Source organism: Python bivittatus, unplaced genomic scaffold (genome assembly GCF_059951505.1).
Source record: "Python bivittatus isolate LINGU-HERP-01145 unplaced genomic scaffold, Pbiv_v1 ctg000500_np1212, whole genome shotgun sequence".
In the NCBI taxonomy this organism is placed as follows: Eukaryota; Metazoa; Chordata; class Lepidosauria; order Squamata; family Pythonidae; genus Python; species Python bivittatus.
Genome location: NW_028277079.1, coordinates 872,816 through 891,702, shown reverse-complemented (window position 1 = coordinate 891,702; position 18,887 = coordinate 872,816). Strand labels below are relative to the sequence as shown.

Sequence of the window (18,887 nt, the reverse complement as noted above, 5' to 3'; positions counted from 1 at the left end):
GCATCTCAGACAACCCATCGCAGGCCGCTTTCCGTAAATTAGGCGGCCTCCCGTGGGTGCTCTGGGCCTTATTTTTAAAGATGACTCCATCCTCACCCTTAGCACTCAAAGTGAAGAGCAGGAGACACAAGAGAAGTGCTCATTGTGGCAATTTCCAAACGAACCAGGCTGGAGTGTGGTGAAAGTCGAACTTGTGCCACGGGTAATTTTTTAGAAGAGGTGGCACAGGGGCCGTTGCAAGCCAGCCTTCACGTGATTCTGCCATTTCAAATGGAGACTTTGCGACAGGTCAGATGTCAGAGGGTGCCTTGACATTCTTTTACCGTTTTCTTAGGGCACCATCTACCTGTGCCCCCCAGCTGTTCCAACAGAGAGAGACCCACAGAGGGAGACACACACTTGTAAAGATTTGTTGGTACCCAAGTACATGAAGCTGGTACAAAGAGCAGCCCATACCTTCCCAAACTGGCACCTTCCAAATGTGCTGACAGCCCAAGTCAAGTCAGCACTGCCGGGATGTGCCAAAAATCAGGAGCGATCGAGTAGCACCCTTCCTGACTAACACATTTCATTAAAAGGTGGAAGTTTTTGTGAATGTATGCCTTTCAATAAAATCTGTCAGTGGGAAAAGGCACTACCAAATGATTTTTTGCTGCTGTAGACCAACCAGTCAACAGACCCTGCCCTTGTTGCCAGGAAATGCCACAGCTTTCAAAAGGGGAAACTTTGAAAGTTGCCAGCGAAATGCCTCGCCAAGCCAAGGGACACGTAATTGTGTCAAGCTTAGAAATCTAGATGCAGCTGGGGCTCAAGTGGTCCTGCCCTTTTTTGGCAGTAGCTCCACAGCCGAACAGGGGGCTAACCCTCTGCACTGAGCCACTTAAGCCACCCTTGAGAGGTAGAGATGAAGACCCGCAACCCTGGAGGAGGCTCTTCTACTGAACACATTTTACCCCCAGCAAGTTTTTCCTCATGGTTGAATGAAGCTCAGGTAACTGCAATTTACCCATTATTTCTGGTCCTACTCCCTGTGGTCGTGGAAGAGTTCCTGAGCGCCTTTCCCGTGGCTTCCTCTTATGGGCCCCGACTATCGTGTCTTCTCTGAGTCCTTTTCTCCAGACTGAAGATGCCGAGTTCTTTCAGTCCGCCCTCAAGTCCCCCATCCGCTATTACCCTCCTGGGAATCTTTCTGGGAATGGGGGGGGCAGAACAGCACCGATGCCGTCTCGGCAGCACAGCGCACGGACAAGGCCTCCCTGCTGGTAACGGCAGGTGGGAGTGACCCCGGGAGTCAGGAGGAAGAGCTGCAGCCTGGACAACCAAGTTTGAGCCCGAAGGAGAAGGAATGGCAGAAGAACCCCGGAAAGGACCCTCTCTCGTTTTTGGGAGAGTAAAAGGGAGGGGGAGGGGGAGGGGGAGGGGGAGGGGGCACTTCCAGGCTTGCAAGATTCTGTTGGTGCAACCTCACAAAAAAGACGGAGCCGGTGTTCCTGGCTGCGCGTCTCGTCTGGACTACCTCACAGGGCGAGCGTCGACCTTGCGAGCCCCTCCCGGAGGGAGAGACACCCCCCCCCCGAGCTTCAGGACAGGCCTCCGGGCCCGGGGACTCCTCTCTCCGCCTCGGCCCGGCGGACGCGCAAGGGCCAGTCCGCAAAGGCCCCGACGCGGCGCTCGCTCGGCCCTTTCGGCGCCGCTTCCCCCGCGGCGGCCGCCGCTCCCGCAGACGCGCGGAGGGCCGGGGGGGGAGCGGCGCCGGCGGCCCAGCAGCAGAGCAGAGCAGAGCAGAGCAGCGCCGCCGCCGCCGCCGCCGCCGCAGACCCTGGAAGCGGCGCATCAGGAAGGGCGGCTGGCGACCGGGCGCCCCCGGAGGAGGGATCCGGCCTCCCGCGGGTCTCCGGAGCGCCGCCGCCGCCGCCGCCGCCGCCCCGCCCCTCGGCCGCGGAAGGCTCCGGCCAGCCGGGCCGCCAGAGGAGGGAGCCCGCCCGCCCCCGGCCGAGTCAGAGAGCGAGACACGCGGCGCCGGGCGCAGACCCGAAACCTTTATTTAGCTCATCCGGCGGCTCGTCGCTCTCCGGGCGGGCAGGCGGGAAGCTTCGGCTCCGGCGGGCAGCGGCCTCCGTCGCCCTGCGGGGAAGAGGCGGTCAGGGCGGGCCGGGCCGGGCCTCCCCTCCTCGGCCGGCCCCCTCGCCCCCGGCCCGGCCCGGCCCCGCTCACCGCTCAGCGCAGCCGGCGGGCCTCGCGCTCCGACTCCAGCAGCGTCAGGACGTCTCCCTCGCGGACGGGGCCCTTCACGTTGCGGATGATGGAGCGGCTGGTGTCGTCCATGAACTCCACGCGCACCTGCGGGGAGAGGCGTCAGGCGGCCGGCCCGACTGCCGCGGCGGCTGGAGGCTCGCCCGCCCGCCCGCGCCCCCCCGGCCCGCGCCCCCCGCCGCGGCGCCCACCTGCGTGCACTGTCCCTGCGAGCCGGTCCGGCCCAGCACTTTGGTCACTCGGGCCAGCTTGATGGGCTGCACGCGGCTGGTGTCCATGGCTCCGGCGGTGGGGCGGAAGCGGAAGAGGAAGATCCCCGCGCCCTGGCCGCGCCTTTATATAGGCTCGGCGGGCGCCCTCGCGAGAGGCCGGCCTTCGCGTCCCCAGCCGGGCGGACCTCCCTCCCGGCAGGCCCCGCGCGGGAGACCTCCCTTGCAGGCGGCGCTCCCTTCGCCTCGCTCCCCCGGCCCCGCCCGCTCCCGGCTCCGGACTGCCCTGCCGCGCACGGCCGCAGGGGGCGGCAGAGAGACGGGGCCCGCCCGGGAACGCCTGGCTTGTCCCACGGCCTCGATTATTTAATTTAATTTAATTTAATTTAATTTAATTTAATTTAATTTAATTTAATTTAATTTAATTTAATTTAATTTAATTATTATTACAGCCACCCCACGGCCTTACATTTATTACAATGAACTCTGGGCAGCTTCCTTGAAAGGGACATAAATGAATGAACATTTACATTTCCTCCATTTATTACATTTATTGATTTATTTACATGTGTTACATTTATTGCAATGAACTCTGGGTGGCTTCCTTGCAAGCAATTGCATCAGAATAAAAGCGGTGCGTGGTTTGGGATGAAACTGAAGCCAGAGAACGCGGGGAGAGTTTTCTTTCTCTTTCGCTGAATGGTATTTCTCGGCCCCTCCGGGAGCTGCCTCCGGGGCCCTCTGCTCACAACACAAAAATGTAACATCGAGAAAAAGCGTAAAGCAAAGAAGGACGCAGAGCTGCCAGACAGCGAGAGCAGCCAATTCTTGCTCCCAAGGCCCCGGGAAGAGTTTCCACTGTTTTCCTCTTCCACCTCTTTTCCATACAGGGAAGGAGGCTGACGCATCTGAACTGAAGGAAGGCTAGAAACACGCTTGGCCAGGAAAACGCCGTCCAGGCGAAGTCAGGGCTGCGGAATGCTGAAAATTGCCAAGGCTGTAGGCGCAGATGAAGTCACCGCAGAAACATTAAACCCTGGATGCAGCCTGCTCACGAAGGGGCTGTGCAACTGGCTTGACACATGCCGGAAGACCGCATCCCTGCCCATCCAGGGGAAGGACGCTGCTGTTGCTCTGCTGTGCAAAAGGCAAGGTAACGAGAGAGAGGGCCATTTGTTAAGGGTGCCCAGAAAGGGAAAGTTAGGCCAAATAACGATCGAAAGGGTGCAAGAAGTGACAATGAGCAAAATTTGGGAGGTGCCCTGCAACTTTACACCAGGCAGGAGACGTGCAGGCCAGATGTTTGCTCTTCCAGAGGCCATGGAGAAATGAACGGTTGTGGATTCCTATGATAAAGTGAATAAGCCTGAGGAAAGGTTTTGCACGAACACAGAGCCACAGATTGGTTGCTGAAGGTGACAGGGGAGATCACAATCAAAGGCATGTTGGACTGGTGGTTCGGCAGGGGGGCAGACAAGCACGTGCACCGCCCAAAGGAGAGTGGAGCCGGGGAGGGTCCCCGAGAGGCTCCAGGGCTGGAGCAGCCTCCCCGTCAGGAACGGCTGCAACACGGGGGGCTTTTTAGTCTCGAGAGGAGGCGAACAAGGGGACGGGATGGAGGTGGACAACAGTGCGCACGGTGCGGATAAAGCGATGAGGAGCAGCTCTTCTCCCCTTCCCGAAAACCAGAACCGGAGGTCGCCCGATGAAACGGACTCCTGGAAGAATCAGGACAGAGAAAAGGAGATAATCAGTCCAGCTGTGGGATTCGCTACCCTGAAATACGGTGCTGGTTTCCAAGGAAGTCCTGGGATCCGTGGGTCTTGGCCTTGAGGGCCGTGGGGCTGCCCCCGAAGGCCATCTGCTGGGGGGCCAGGGGGCTTCCTCGGGCCGTTGGTGGGCCACTGGGAGAACAGGCTGATGGGCCAGACGGGCCAGGGGTCCCACCCAGCAGGGGCCGGCTTCTGTTCTGATGATGGGCCGTTGGGAGTGATGGCCGAGGGGGACTGTTTGGAGAGGAGATCGTGCGGGCGCAGGGGCTTAAATTGAGCTCTCTGGCCTCAAGGCAAACCTCTGAGGTGCTCCCAGTGCCCAATGAGCCACCTGTTACAGGCAGGAAAGTTGGCCCTGGGGGGCTTGGGCACTCCTGGGCATGGAGGAGTGCTGGCCCGCTGCCCCAGTGCAGAATCCGGATGATCACGAGAGGGCTGCCAGAAGCCTGCATCTGCCAAGTCCCTTTGCTGCCCTTAGCAAACACCCCAGTGGGACTCAAGGAGGCTACCGGCCACGCCGGCCCCCAGCCTGCATCTGCCTCCTCCTCCTCCCCCTCCCAGCCGTTCTGTGCCCTAGACAAATGCCGAAGTCCCTCTGTGGGCACACGCTGGCCCTCTGGCAGCCCCACGCAGGGCGGGCTCATGTGAAGACTGCAGGCCTGGGGAGGGCCCCCTCGCAGCCTATCTTGAGCGCCCCTCTGTCACTCCGTGTGTACTTCTGCCTGCAGACTGTGCCGTGCGGCCGGCGGAGCACGCGTTCGATGGGTTGCGGGTTGCGGCAAGCTCGGCTCAGAAAATCCATACATCAATGAACAAGGAGGAAAATAAAGTAGAGGGTTGCACGTTATATGTCAGAATCCGCAGCAATCAAGATATATATCAACTAGAGGACTGTTCTATCGGTATAGTAAATGCCATGTGTATACTTTGATTTTAGGGAATGTTTTCTTAGGTTGCTTTGATTCTGCCATTCTCACTGGCGAGGGCGGGGAGTGAAGGAAGACAGCGCCGGAGGAAGACTGAAGGCCGGGAAGAAGACGCGCTATCGGGGCTAGGAATGCACAAGGCTGCACCTCCGGGAGAACCAAAAGTGGCGCCTAGAGCGAAGGGGGGGCAAGGGGGGTAAAGGGAGAGGGAAAATTACGCGGGCTTTACTCCTAGCAACGCTTGGCTCAGAGCTGCGCGTATCCGCCAATAAATGAAAGCTTTTCTGAATCTACTTTGGGTTTCAAGAGATTTGTCTGTATTGGGGCTTGAACACTGTAGACCTGACATTATACATAAGTGGAAATACCGTAAGCCACAGCAGGTAGGCTAATTTGGAAAACAAATACGCGTTAAAAGGTGCGGGGTAGCATCTGGTCCGTTTTGGCAACGAACGCCTCTTGAAAAGGGGCTCTGTAACACGCGTGTGCTTCTGCTCGCTGGGTTTTCCGTAGGGTTACCAGAGCAGCGCTTCCCTATCCCTCGTTTACTGGCACCAGCAACTCTGTCGTTAAGGGAAGCAGTCGCTAAGTGAAACTGCAACTGTGCTTGCGATCCGACAGACTCAACCGCGCTTTCGGCTGGGACGCCGCGGGCATCCTAGACCAAGCTAGACCCAGAAACGCCAGGGGATGCCTGGAAGCTTGGCGTCCGGGCACACCAGCCACCAACGGGCGCGTAGAGAAAAGCCGCACCGACGCGCCCTTCAAAGAGACCGTAAAGGGGCTAAGAGGGAGCCCAGAGGGCGGAGCTTGAACGACGGCGCAGCGCAGGCGGGAGGAGGGAGGAGGGACCCCGCCTTCCCTCCTCCCAGCATGTGCCGCGCGAGGGCGCGCTGGCTCCTCCGCCCTTCTCCCCGGCGTGCCGCGCGGCCCCGCCCATCAGGGACGGGCCGGGCGCGCTCAGCCCCTCCGCCCCTCTTCCCGGCGTGCCCCGCGGGGCGCGCAACCTTGGGCCAAGATGGCGTCGGCCACAGGCATCGTCCGCTTTATCCGCAACTGGCTGTCCGGGGTAAGGCCGAGCGGGCGCCGCAGCCGGGCTCCCTGCCGCCGCGAAGGGCCGAGAGACGTCTGCCCGGCCCGCGAGGCGTATTCCGAGCGTCCCTGAGGGCGGGGCGGGGCCTCGCTTCTTAGCCCCGCCCTTTCCCCGCGCGCGAGGGCTTCTGGGCTCGGTAGTTCCCGGGCGCTTTCGCGCGGCAAAGGCACGTGGCCTTTCAGCTGGGCCCTCAGAACAGCGTTCCTCGGCGGCCGGAAGATGTGCGGACTTCAAATCCCAGACTTCCCCAGCTGGGGAATTCTGGGAGTTGAAGTCCGCGCATCTTCCGGTCGCCGAGGTTGAGGAACACAGGTGTAGAAGGTCTGGCTTAACCCTGTTTCCTGTAATTAAACGCTTCTGGATGCTTGGCTGAGACCTGGAAATTGGACGCTTGGAGGAAGGTGCCCGTCCTGAGAGTAACTGCTTTATGCCTTTTACGTCTACCCTGTATCAAAGGGCTGGCACCCGCGTGTGCTATTTTGGTCCTTCCGCCCCTGGCCATTTCGGGGGTTTTACTGATCTGGAAACCCCTGGGGGAGTTTGTTCAGGCTGGGGAGCAGGCCTAACCATGGTTTACCCCAAGATATTAATGCCTGTCTTCATTCTCACACTTGAATAGACTCCGTGGTTTTTAATTGTTACTAGAAATGCTTTAGTGGCTCAGATGGTGTGCTTAAGATGAGTGGCTTCTGTCTGTCTGTCTGTCGCTCTGTCTCTCTCTCAACAGCGAGATCTGCAAGTTAAACTGCAGCTGCGCTACACAGAGATCTCCAAGAGGTAATTCTGTGCATGACGTTTGAAAATGCTCTAGTCTTCAGCCGTAGTTCAGGGCTCCACAAGAGAGTGGCTCCCAATCAGAGACATTTCAGTCCAGCTAAGCACATGGATTGGTTACAGGTCCGCTGAAGAACGTCCTTTGTGATTTAAACAATTTATAGTTCTGGCAGCTTTTGCCCAGATCCTTGGCAAAATGGGAAGCTAAGAGAGTTTTTGTCCAGTGTGTGGTAATTGTCCTTCCCCTTCTCTGATCAACCCTTCCAGGAAGGGGGCGCGCTCCATATGAGATTGTTATGTCTCTCTCTAAGGGGAAGAAATTCTAGACACTGGTTTATAAGGCCAGCAGGAAAGGGTGCATTGTTAATAAAATGGTGCTGTATTTATTTATTCCATTTATATAGCTGCCCATCTCACATTCGTGACTGTGGGCAGCTTACAATTAATATATAAACAGTACCAAAGAAATCAAAAATAAATCAGCCATACAAACAATACAGATGTTAAAAACAACTAAACAAAGACATACAGTACAATCCCCGGGAGAGCACAGCCACTCAAGAACAGAACAGCCACGTTATGGGCTCCGCCCCACTCTCTGACCCCAGGCCAGAGGGCAAAGCCGGGTCTTCAGGCCCTTCTGGAAGGCCATCGAGGCCGGGCCAGCTTTAATAGAAATACACCTCCTAAAAGACCTGGAAAATCACTGTATGCTTTGGATGCGCCCCCTGTAGTCACATTCCACTCAGCTCAAGGGCAAAGGCCTGTTTTGCCTGAGAAAGGCCCAGTGTTGATCGCTGGCACCTCCCGATAGCGTTGGGGGAGTTCCCTGGCCCAGAAGGTGGCTGGCTGTGCTCAGGTGGGGAAGGGCCCGAGTCCGTCCAAGTCACCTTCTGCCCCCGCTCCTAGGAGATCCCTTTTGGGACCCCTGCAGTGCTATCCGAACAGAACAAGGATGTGGAGCGGCCTCTTCTAGCCGGGCAGGCCAGGGTGTTATTTCAAGAGGTTCTTGTTTCTGTGAATGTTCCATTTTGACTCTTACAGTGTCGTCTTCTTCCCACTCCCGATTTGCAGGACGCAGCCTCCGCCCCGCCTCCCTCTCGGCCCCTCCCATAAGTTTGCAGACAACTACTATTGCACGCGAGATGGGCGCCGAGAGGCATTTCCTCCCATTGTCCTCGTGTCAGCCCAGAAAAAGCTGGCCCCCGGCGTGGAAGCTGGAAGGTATGGTCCCTTCAGCGATACCTGCTGAGATCTGATGGGCTCATGAGCTCAACCTCTTTTGCAAAAGAGCCCTCCGTCTGGAAAGTTCCTTCCGTGGGAAGCGTCAGGTGGAGCTGAGCTAAACAGCCAACGATTTGTTGTTGTTTCCGGCTTCTGAACAATGACCTGGCTGGCTGAACTGCCCAAGTTGTGGATATTTTAGCACTTTCAAGAGGAGTTTTAAGAGCTGAGGCCTATTGCATAGAAACGTGCTTGTTGACGTTTAAAGTCGTTTTTCTTATTTCCCCCACGCTTCTGAACTAAACAAATCTCCAAGTGAGGCTTGATTCCCAGAGGCTTTGAGGTTCCTCTTCTCACGAGGAGGCATTCAAACAGTTTGGGTGGAAAATATTTTGCTTCCTCTCCCCCAGGCAAGGCTTTGTCCACTGAAAGCAGGGAGACACCTCTTGAATGCCTTCCTCTTGCCCTAATGGGCTACTGGGGGGTGGGGGCGGTGAGGGGGAGTGAATGGGAGGCTTCCAAAATTAGAGATTGAATTGCCCAGCCTCTTTTTAAGATGGCCACCTTGCATATGCTTTATATGCCCTCTGAGCACTTGATCAAGCAGGCCTGACTTGAAAAGCCATTTTTATGTGCTACAGAGAAATTGGCAACTTAACTTTTTTCAGACTCCTGAGGAGGCGGCGGCAGCCACGTTAGTCTACCAGATCCAAAAATCAGAAGACGTCTGGTAGCACCTTTTCCAACTCACAAATTTTATGTCAGGGCAGAAGCTTTCATGAAAAGGTGCCACCAGACTTCTGATTGTGAACATGCCCATGAATCAGTTAAAACTTACACCTCTTTCTTCCACACATACCCCCAAAGCGTTCCCCAGCCTGGTAACCTCGGAACACAACTCCCATCATCCCCAGCAAAGGTGCCCATTGTCCTGACTGGGGAGAGCGGACATCCCAATTTACGGCCTCCGGAGGAGCCCAGCTTGGGGAAGGCGGTCGCGCATCCTCTATGTGGTATTCTAACGTGCAGCTCTCCCATTTCTGACCCGCAGCCCGGACTCTTCCGTCGCAACGGTGGCGAAGACCCCCGGCTTCCCCCCTCGGAAATGGGAGCTGTCGAAGGATGAGCCCTATTTGTGAAGCCGCCCCGTGGTTCGCAGGCAGGGTTGCTGTGGAGCAGCCGGTCCGGTCTTGGTTTTTGCTGGGGGGACGAGCAGCGGCACAGATCCGCGCAATCGCAAGGACTTGTTTCTCCTGGGCTAATTAAATAAACGTAGTCTGCCATGTAGCTAAAGTCATACGTGATTTTAGGGGCTTGTTGGGCTGGGAAAACAGAATTTGAGGAACACGTGTTGGAACTATTAACTCAGATGCCGTCAGAATAAATGAAGGTACAACTTTGGTTAAGAGTGGCCTATATTCTCCCTATGGGCGTGTCTCAAAGCATTCGGCTGATGCACCAAAATATTTGGGGGTCTGAGGGGCTTTTGACCAAAGGGGTGGAGGGCTGGTCCTGACAGAAGCAAGCAGCCAAATTATCGATACACCCAATGACTGCAAACGTGGAAAGGTGCAGAGAGCAGATCGGAACTCCCTCCCGCCGAGCAGCTGCTTTCCCTCGAAGGCCGGCTGGAAACCTTAACGCCTAAGTCCCACCTGGGGGGGGGGAGCCGCCGGGGGCGCCTTTTCCGCTGGCAACTTCACGCAGCGGCGGGGGCGTTGGACGCCGCCCGGCTTACCCGCAGGCCTAAGAGCGACGCCGCTGGGATCCGGCGGCGGGCTGCCCGGAACACGCGCCTGCTGCCAGGGCCGCCCCTCCGGAGGCCAGCGGCGCCGAGAAGGGCTGGCTCGGCCGGGCTCCCCGGGGACGCCGACGCCGGGAGAAGGGCCACCCTCCGGGGGGAGGGCGCGCGACGGCGGCCGGAGGCCTCCTTGGCCAGCGCCGGGCCCTTCGGCCCCCTCGCGCATCAAGCCCGGCGGGCCGGACGCGGAGGGGAGCGGCGGGAGGGCACCCGCAGGCCTGCGAGGGGCGGAGCGGGCGCCGGGGCCGCTCCCAGCCTGGGACGGGCGCTTCGGCCCAGCCGGGCTTCCTCCGGCCGCCGGCCGCCCTCTCCGGCCTCGGGCTCGCAGAAAAGCGCCACACGTGCCGCAGACCGGCCGGGAGACTCTGCGCATGCGCCTTTGGCAGGCTGCCCGCCCCGCCCCGCCCCCGAGCCGAGTCGAGCGGACCCTTGCGTTCTATTCCGTGCATGCGCGCCTGTGGAGGCGCGGCCTCGGCGCCCTCTTCGCCCTTGCGCAGGCGCCCCCCTTTTTTGGCAGGTTCGATGCGCGCTGGGAGCCAGTCGGACAAGTAGCGGCCGCGGAGCCATGACGTGCCTCCTTCTTTTCTTGCTGCTGAGCGCCGTGGGGGGGCTGCGCGCCTCGGAGGCCGGTGAGCGCGCCGGAGGGCGGGGGGGAGAGGGGGAGGGAGGGGAGGAGGGGGCCTGTGCCCCCACGGCGGCTCATGCATGCCTCCCGGTCCCGCCCCGGAGCCGCCGATTGGTCGAGCGCGATCCCCAGCCCCGCCCCGGCAGGCGGCGATTGGCTGCCCTGCCGTCACGCCCCGCCACTCCCCCTCTGGGCTGTTTTCCACGCTCCCCGGGGCGCACGTGCGCCGACGCCCCCTCGCTCGCGCCCGAGGTCAGGGTGGCGACCGTTCCCTCGTTGCCATGGCGTCCGGGCCTACCTCCCCAGGGAAGGCGAGCCTTCCTCGTTAAGACCCCGAAAAGCACCGCGAGGAGCCGGGCTCTTTGGCGCGGAATCTCCTCGCTGCGCCCTCGGCGCGGCCGCCCGGCCCCCCGTTGCAGGCGCCCTCGGGCAGCCCAGCCCCGTCTCGCTGCCGGCGCGGCGCTCCTCGAGCCCCCGCAGCCTTGGCGCCTCTCCCTCGGCGCGTTCGTTGCTTGTTCCAGGAGCGGCGTCTCCCCCGCTCCTTCCTTCCTTCCTCCCCCAGAAAGGAGCAGCCGCGCCGAGTGAGACCCTCCCTCGGGCAGGGTGGACTCCCAGGCCCAGAAGCCTCGGCTGGGGCTTCTGGGAGCAGCAGTCCAGCCTTCCCGACGGTGCCGCGGCGGCCTCTCGGGGCGGCCCCCGCCTGGACCTCCCCGCGGCCTGGAGGGAGGTCCTTTTTCGGCCTCGGACCCCCGCGCCTCGGCCTCGGCCTCGGCCTCTGGCCCCGGGGCGGCTCGTTCCTGAGGCCCGGCGGCCTTTCTCCGGCGTCGGTGGGAGCAGTTGAGCGGCGGAGAGACCGTCAGCTCTTGGAGGCCGGAGCGGCCGATGGGTTGGGTGCCCTCGAGTCGGTGCCAGCGGACGCCCTCCACCCTGGCCTTCAGGCCTTCCGAGGACGCCCCTGGGACGGAGTCCCTCCCCGGCTGCCGGTCCTCCTCTTCTCTTCTCTTCGCTTCGTTTAACATGTAATTGACTAGACTGGGTGCCACTAAGTCGGTGTTGACCCTCAGCGACCACATAGAGAGGTTTTCTCCGGGAGGATCAGTCCCCACCCTGGCCCTTCAGGCCTTCCGAGGGCGGGTGCCCCCGCCGCCCCTGTCATGGAGCCCACCCCCGGCTGCTGGTGGCCCTCTTCTCTTCGCTCCCACCTTTTCCAGCATTATGGACTTCTCAGAGGGAGATGGGTTTCTGCATTGATTGACCGATTACGTGCCCTGAAGTCATTTTCAACTCCTAGTGACCACATAGGTAGATTTTCTCCAGGAGGGTCAGTCCCCACCCTGGACTTTCAAGTCCTCCCAACGGTGCCCCGCCAGCACTGTAACATCGTCCCTCCCGCTGGCTGCTGGTCGTCCTCTTCTCCTCTTTCCTTCCACCTTCCCCAGCCTCAGAGCCTCCTCCGGAGAGGAGAGTGGCTGCGTCTTCGCATCGAGTGCCCGAAGTAGGACCATCTGAGCCTGGTCATCGGTGCCTCGGGGCTGATTGCTTGAGGACCCACCGGTTTGTTTTCTTGGCTCTCCTCGGTCTTCTCCACATCTTCTCCAACACCAAAGTTCAAAAGCTGCTCTACTCTTCCCATCCCGCTTCTTCAAGCAAATAAACATTTGGCACAGTTTCTCTGTATTACTGGTTAGGCTTCAAGAGGAACTTGAAGGTCAGCTAACTAGGTGTTCTGGAGTTGAGATTTGACATTTAGCAAGTACAGCATAAAAAGTCTGTTATAAACATTTTGCCTTTATATAACCAGTTTAGAACCCATTGCATCTTATGCTCCTGCTGAACCTTGTTGCTCAGTTATAAACACACCTGTTTTCTCTGTTTCGGGGTCTTGCCCGTGGGGTGTCACTGTGTGCTTTGCAAATGCATCATAAATTTGGAAGACTGAAAGGCTTTGGTGTCCTGCTTGGGTAGAGAAAGCAAACCTCATCTTGAAGGGCAAACGAGAAGGGAGAGGAAAATGTAAGTTGTAAATGGGATGAAAATAAATTCAGGTCCCCTCTTGCAGATTTTTCTCCAACATGTTTAAACATCCCCAGGTGTGCTGCTGATGTTTCTGGGGTTCTTGGACCTTTGCATAGTTCAATCATGGCTTGAAACTAGGATCCAGCCCAGGACCTTCTTTTGGGAAAATCCCACATTAGCATAGTGGGAAGACTTCTTCTGTTTTTATTCTGTTGCTTTTACTGGTGGTTGTGATCTGCCTAGGATCACGATGTGAGATAGGCAGCCCTATGAGTTCTTTAAATAAACAAACGCAGCAACACAGCCTCTCTTAGGGTCACACAAAAATCGCTCTGCGATTTAGATTGGTCCTCAAAACAGTATTGCTTTTTTTTACCCCTTAAAATAAATAGTTATTATTTCCTGGTAAGGATCTAAAGTCAGAGTCGCAGGAACTGGTTTTCTTAATGAACTGGTGGTGTGTTTTGCGGGGGTTCGGAGAGCTTAGTTGGTAGCCGGCTTGCCGAGGGCGTTGGCCTTCAGTAAGCCCGGCACCTGTACAGGGTCATCGTCTTGTTCCTTCCTTGGGCAAGCAACACGGAGCAAGAAAGTGTGAGTCACTGGAATTAAGAAATAAGAAAAAAGCAGATAGCGTGACTGAATTCGCTGTATTTCTCCATCCTTTCTATCCTTGTGCTTCATCTGACTTCAGATGCAGCCTTCCATTCTTCCTCCTCCCTCTCTTTTTCAGCATCTCGTCAGTTCTGCCACCCACGACTTTCTGTCTCTTTATGTCTACAGGGTTCTCCTCCTCCTGCCCTCTTGGGAGCTTCCAGTGCCATGAGGGGGGCCAGGTGCCGCTGTGCTTGGGGCACGATGGGAAGCCTGACTGCCAAGATGGCAGCAACACAAATGGCTGTCAGCTGGGAAATGTCTCCTGCAGGAATCGTGACTGTCGGTGCGGCGGCAGCGGGCCCTGCCTGCCCTTTGAACGGTTTTGCGACGGCCGCGAGGACTGCCCAGACGGTTCTGATGAGTCAGAGCCCCTTTGTGGCTCCCCAGTAGCCCTGCTTGAAAAGGACTGTGAAAGCGACGAATTCCGATGCCACCCGGGGGCAGAGTGCTTCCCGGTGACGTTTCAGTGCGACGGCCACCCGGACTGTGAAGATGGAGGCGATGAAGTAGGGTGCGATGCAGATTTGCCAGAGGCTTCAATGACTCCACAAACAACCCCAAAAGGTGGGCTGGGTTGTGGTCTGATTTTGGGGTGCCAAGTGGTAATTCTGCTAGCTCTTGTAGCAGCAGCTCTTTCTTTTAATTGCAACTTTGTTTTTTAGTCAATCCAGAAAGACCTACATTTGCCCTCCTTATCTCTGATTGCTAAAGCTGCATTTTGTTTGCACTTCCCTAAAACTGTTTCACTGCCTCTCAGTTATATTGATTATTATGTATTTTGTTGTACACTGCTTATTATTATTATTATTTGCTGTTTATAACACTAATTTGATGGGACCCAGGCAAGGTAGTCTCTAGATTAGAAATACACCTTGTGTAGAAGAGTGTGAGCATGCTTGGAACAACCATGGGCCTTGGTTGTGCCTCCTAGCAACGTTTTTTGCTCCCTTTTCCGCACTCTGCATTATTTTTAACCTGAAAGGAAATAGCGTGCTGGGTCTGCGTTGCTGCCACTGTTGCTGTTACATGTATTTCTACCCTCTGCATCATTTGAAGAGATTAAGGAAGTTTAGAAGGTTCTTTGAGGACCCCCCCCCCCACTTTGCAGGGATTTCTTCCCAACTCCTTTGCAGGAGGTGGGCAGCAGCTGTGTTCTTGGCATGTGGAAGATCAAGATTCCACCTCCGGCATTTTCTGGAGGGGGTGGGACAAAGACTCAGTGGTGCCAATCACGTTGTGCCAAGGTGGGCAGATGGTAGATCTAGAGCTACTCTGTGATTTCAAGGTGGGGTGGGGGGGAAGGAACTGAAGGAAGTCAGCAGAGATTACTGAATCCCAGTTTTTTTTACAGTAGCAGTACAAAAAAATAAATTATGCGTGCCCAACCCACCTTCAGTTGTATTGCTGAAATAAAGAAAAACAACATTTAGGAGTGTGAGTTCTGTTAATTCTTGTGTTTGGTGCTGATTCAGAATCAATTCCTCCATTCTATAAGTCTGTATCTTTTGCATCAGGTTCCAGCTGATGATTTTGAGAACGCTAGTAAAAAAAAAAAAGAAGTACCACTTTGCTCAGACCTAAGGTTTGCTGTACTCTGCTGTGGGTGGTCCTGAATTTTCAGATTCACAGAAAGCAATCCTCAGAGCTCTTGTTCTCCAAAGAAATCACCCACAGGCTTCTCCGCTAGAGTTTGCCAGCCTGAGCCAGAGGGGTCAATCACGGCAGCACACTTCCTTTACATTTCTGACCCTGTGGCTCCACCTCTCCTATATTCTTCCCGCCACTTGTCTTGGAGCTGCTTCTGTTGTCTTCGGCTGCTCCCGATTAATTGGGAATTTTAATTCAGTATATCTTTAATCATAATGCCTTCAACACTTAATCCACATCATTCATTTATTTAGCCTGGTGTTGATATAAATTAGACTTGGCAGCATTCCCTTTTCTGATACCTTTAATTTCTTTGCCTTGTTATTTCCTACTCCTTGCGCTGTGCAAAATGCTGCTTATCCCGTGTATGTGCAAATTGGCAAGTGTGTTTGGCTTCTGTTTCTCACATCCACCTATTCCGATATGCATGTCTTTGAACGTGCTCTGTTCAAAGAATTCCCAAATGCTGCTTTTAGCCAAGCCATGACCTTGACAGTTTTAGGACACCCTGAGATGTTTAAAATCAGGAGAAGTCTAGCAGCGCCTTTTCAGACTCAGAATTTTTATTAAAAGAAAGTGAACTGCAGCTCACAAAAGCTTCTGCCTTTTAATACATTCGTGAGTTGGAAAAGGTGCGATTAAACTCCCTCTGTGGTTTCTCCAATACAGACTAACACAGCTCTCCCCCCATACAGAGATGTTTAAAATACACTGGCTGGCTTCTCTCAGACATGTGTCTCTTCGCAGAATCAGAACCAGTATCTAAGGGTTGCATCACCAGGTCTGGGTAACCCCATAGGTAGCCAGTCCCCACTGCAGGCGGTGGGGCAGATCAAGGCCTTCCAGGGAGGCAGCTGTTGGCCTGTCCGCCTGAGGCAAAGACTCTAGAGGGAATGTGCATCCTGCGCAGGTTCTGGGTATTTATTGCCTTCCATCTTGTGTAATAATTCCTTTTTGGGCAGACTGTCCTGGGCTAGGCTAACCTCCCCAGACATTCCCAGTCCATAAATAATTGCTTGCAACAATCTCTGTTCCTCCCAGGATGTCTGTTTTCTGAGATACCTCAATTTAGCAAGCTTGTTTTTTCATTTTTTGCATCCTGATGCTCTAGTTTGTTTTGCTTCCTTAATTATTTTTCCAGCTCTTTGCCAATCATCTGTTACCTACAAAACACTTTTTGAGTTTTATAATACCTTGATTTTCAACCCCTCTCTTCTGCCAAGATGCTTTGTGTCTCCCAGGGATCATAATGTCTATTTTTTTTCCAAGAGTTAATTATTCATTCTCTGAACAGTTTGAATTGTCTTGTGTTTAATATGCCGTGTCAATTTATTTTGCTTTGAGACAAACGAATTGTATTTCCTATCAGCTGTTTCCCCATCAAAGTGGCAAAACACACATAAAATACATACATGCAGACAGATATTGATTGATTGATTGATCCCATTTATTTCCTGCCACAATCCAAAGAGACTTGGCAGCTTCATGAGATCTGGATGGCCGTGACTGTTAGCCTTGCACAAGGCACTGAAGACCTGGTGGTTTCTCCAGGAGGTTGAGCGGGCTCTGCTGTTGATGTGGTTTTGTGATTGATATGTATTGTTTAGACAAGCACAAAAACACAATAAAGGCAAAGAGCAAACATAATAAAAATAAAAGACAAGTCATGAACTCAATGTACTTAAACGTATCTCTATGCCAGTATCTTCAGCTTTTTCAACAATTCTTCTTTAACCCCATCCTACAGAATGAAATTTCATTTTAATTTATTTTTTACCATGTGCAGATATTAACACCTGCATTTTTTTTCTCTTACAGGCAGCAGTGCTGCCCCAGAAACTGTGCCATTGGAGCACTTGACGATCGCTGCCATTGTCGGTGAGTAATATTGGCAAAAGTGATCTTGATCTGCCCCAAATAGAATTGTGAAAATTAGTGGGGAGATCAGCTGGTTGCCGCTGTTCTGGTTTGCACTAGTGAAACTGGTCTCAAGAAATGAGTGGGCTGGTGACTCTTGGCTTGGATGGTGCTTGGCTTGGCAAGGGCTGGTGGTGGCACTTGCTAGATTTTGCTCAGCAGCTTCTGGGGAGGGGCTGTCCTGGTGGGGGACTGATCCATTTCCGCCAACTGGGTATCAAACATGACCCCAAAAGGCCATTTCGGCTCTGTTATCACTGTGGAATAAACGCTTTCTGAGTCTCTCCAAAAGGTATAAAAGCTTGCAAGTGTCTCTCTACCATGGCTCTTCCGGAAACAAGGCCAGGCCCAGAAGTTCCGGCCTGGGGCTCATCTGTCTCTCTCCCCTCTGTTTTCTAGCACTCCTGATCACAGTGGTGGCCGCAGCGGTGATAGCGGTGTGGACCTCTACAAAAGCCAAGCCTCGCCTTACAAGGTTCTACCCCAAAAGAGCGTTCAAGCAGATCATCATCCTAGAAGAGCATCCTTGAGATGCTCCTCCCGGTCAGGTAAGCCCCAAATCCAATTAAATGTATTTAGTTTGACTTCCGTCTCTGGGAAGCTTTACCGCGAAGAAGCCTAGTAAAGCCCGATTCTCCTTCCGTCTCCTGTATCTGCTGTCCCCCTGGTTTAAATGATAAGGTTTCAGTTGCTTGGGGTTAAATAACTTTCCTTTACATTTTTGTTTGCTGCTGTGATTTAAAATATGTTCAGCTTGCCCATCATAGTCTCAAGGACATGTGGTACAAACGGATAGTAATGTTAGTATTTTTCTTGGGATGTGCATTGGGGGAACTTGGCAGTGTTCCAATTCTCCCCTGGGCCACATCAGCCCAGCTGTTCTGGGGCTGACATTCCAGAAAGCAAGGCCCAGATGGTTTGCTGAGTTTCCCTCTTTCCTTTTGTAGGATGGCAAAGAATTGCTCCTTGGGGGCAGGTGTTCACATTCCTCAAAGGAAGGCCCTTCGTGTGCAGAGCCTCCCCACGATGCTGCTTCCGTTTCCTTTCTGGGGAGCTCGTGGGAAGGATGAGCTCACTTCGTTCCGCTTCTTGGTATTCTTTTCAGCAGGAATGAAAGCCCTTTAGGGAGGCTGTCTTTTCGTGTCCCTGCTGCCTCATGCAAAGGACTCTGGCCCAGTCACCTGATCCTCCCAGGAACCCTTGGCAAAACTCTTGGATTTCAAAGGCTGGCAGCCATGCTGGGACTCCCTGAAGGAGCTGAGTCTGACCAGGCTTCCCCGACCCTTGGAAGCCGCACAGCAGAAGAACGACTTCCCCAGAAGCCCACCTCTGGGAGAAAGCAGCATCTGCCACCGGGCTTCTCTTCGTGCCTGCTTAGGCCTGTCCCTTGACAGCAGCACTGCACCTGCCCACTCCAGCAGAAGCCTCCACCCCGACTTTGACGAGCCACTCCAAGCAAAATGGCCTTCGTGTTCCCCTGTTGCTGGCCAAGAGGGTCCGCGTGGAAGCGAGCTGGGATTCTTCCAGTGGGTGGGGTGCTGTGGAATTCCACCTTCCTCTCAAGGTGCTGCTGGGGGTTGTTGTTACTTGCTCCTCTTGGTGCCTCTAGATGTGTTGGACAAGAACTCTCAACTTCTGGAGGTTTGGGAAGGCTGATGAACCCCTTGTATGGTTTGTGTGGCAAAAGCTGGTTTTGGCTGCTCCTGGCTTTTCCTGTTGCGTTGCCACCTGCAGTGAAAACCGCCTGATTGCCGTGGTTGTGACTTCTTCCTCAGGTTCCGTGGTAGGTGAGAATCCCACATATTTTAGTGGAGGAAAGCAACCCCTAAAGTCTGTCCTGTCTGGCCCGGCGTGGGGACCCTGCTTCTGCAGCACCAAGGTAGACCGCCTTCCTGAATGTGAACCATTAAAAAGCGTTTCCAACCAGTTGTGGGGTCTGGGTTTTGTTCTCCTCGCAGCTCCACCTGCTCATCAAA

General features: G+C 55.2%; 3 protein-coding genes across 4 annotated transcripts; 2 read left to right on the top strand and 1 right to left on the bottom strand.

Annotated features, from left to right (window-relative positions):
• Positions 1-2,018: 2,018 nt before the first annotated feature.
• Positions 2,019-2,601, bottom strand: RPS28 (ribosomal protein S28). The gene is made up of 3 exons (XM_088147381.1): positions 2,445-2,601; positions 2,215-2,340; positions 2,019-2,124 (listed from the first exon to the last, which is right to left on the bottom strand). The coding sequence occupies exons 1-2, from the start codon at positions 2,529-2,531 to the stop codon at positions 2,218-2,220; spliced, it is 210 nt and encodes a 69-aa protein (XP_088003507.1). The 5' UTR covers positions 2,532-2,601; the 3' UTR covers positions 2,019-2,124; positions 2,215-2,217.
• A 3,494-nt stretch (positions 2,602-6,095) lies between these two features.
• Positions 6,096-9,652, top strand: NDUFA7 (NADH:ubiquinone oxidoreductase subunit A7). The gene is made up of 4 exons (XM_007440995.3): positions 6,096-6,229; positions 6,981-7,030; positions 8,102-8,251; positions 9,303-9,652. Exons 1-4 carry the CDS (start codon positions 6,179-6,181, stop codon positions 9,388-9,390), a joined length of 339 nt encoding a protein of 112 aa, XP_007441057.1. The 5' UTR covers positions 6,096-6,178; the 3' UTR covers positions 9,391-9,652.
• An 837-nt stretch (positions 9,653-10,489) lies between these two features.
• Positions 10,490-18,837, top strand: CD320 (CD320 molecule). Of its 2 annotated transcripts, none has more exons than XM_088147374.1 (5): positions 10,490-10,681; positions 13,474-13,911; positions 16,813-16,872; positions 17,311-17,459; positions 18,020-18,837. In XM_088147374.1, the coding sequence occupies exons 1-4, from the start codon at positions 10,618-10,620 to the stop codon at positions 17,439-17,441; spliced, it is 693 nt and encodes a 230-aa protein (XP_088003500.1). In that variant the 5' UTR covers positions 10,490-10,617; the 3' UTR covers positions 17,442-17,459; positions 18,020-18,837. The 2 variants fall into 2 exon arrangements, with proteins under 2 accessions (XP_088003500.1, XP_088003499.1); XM_088147373.1 differs by having other exon boundaries at positions 10,492-10,681; positions 17,859-18,837.
• Positions 18,838-18,887: the final 50 nt, after the last annotated feature.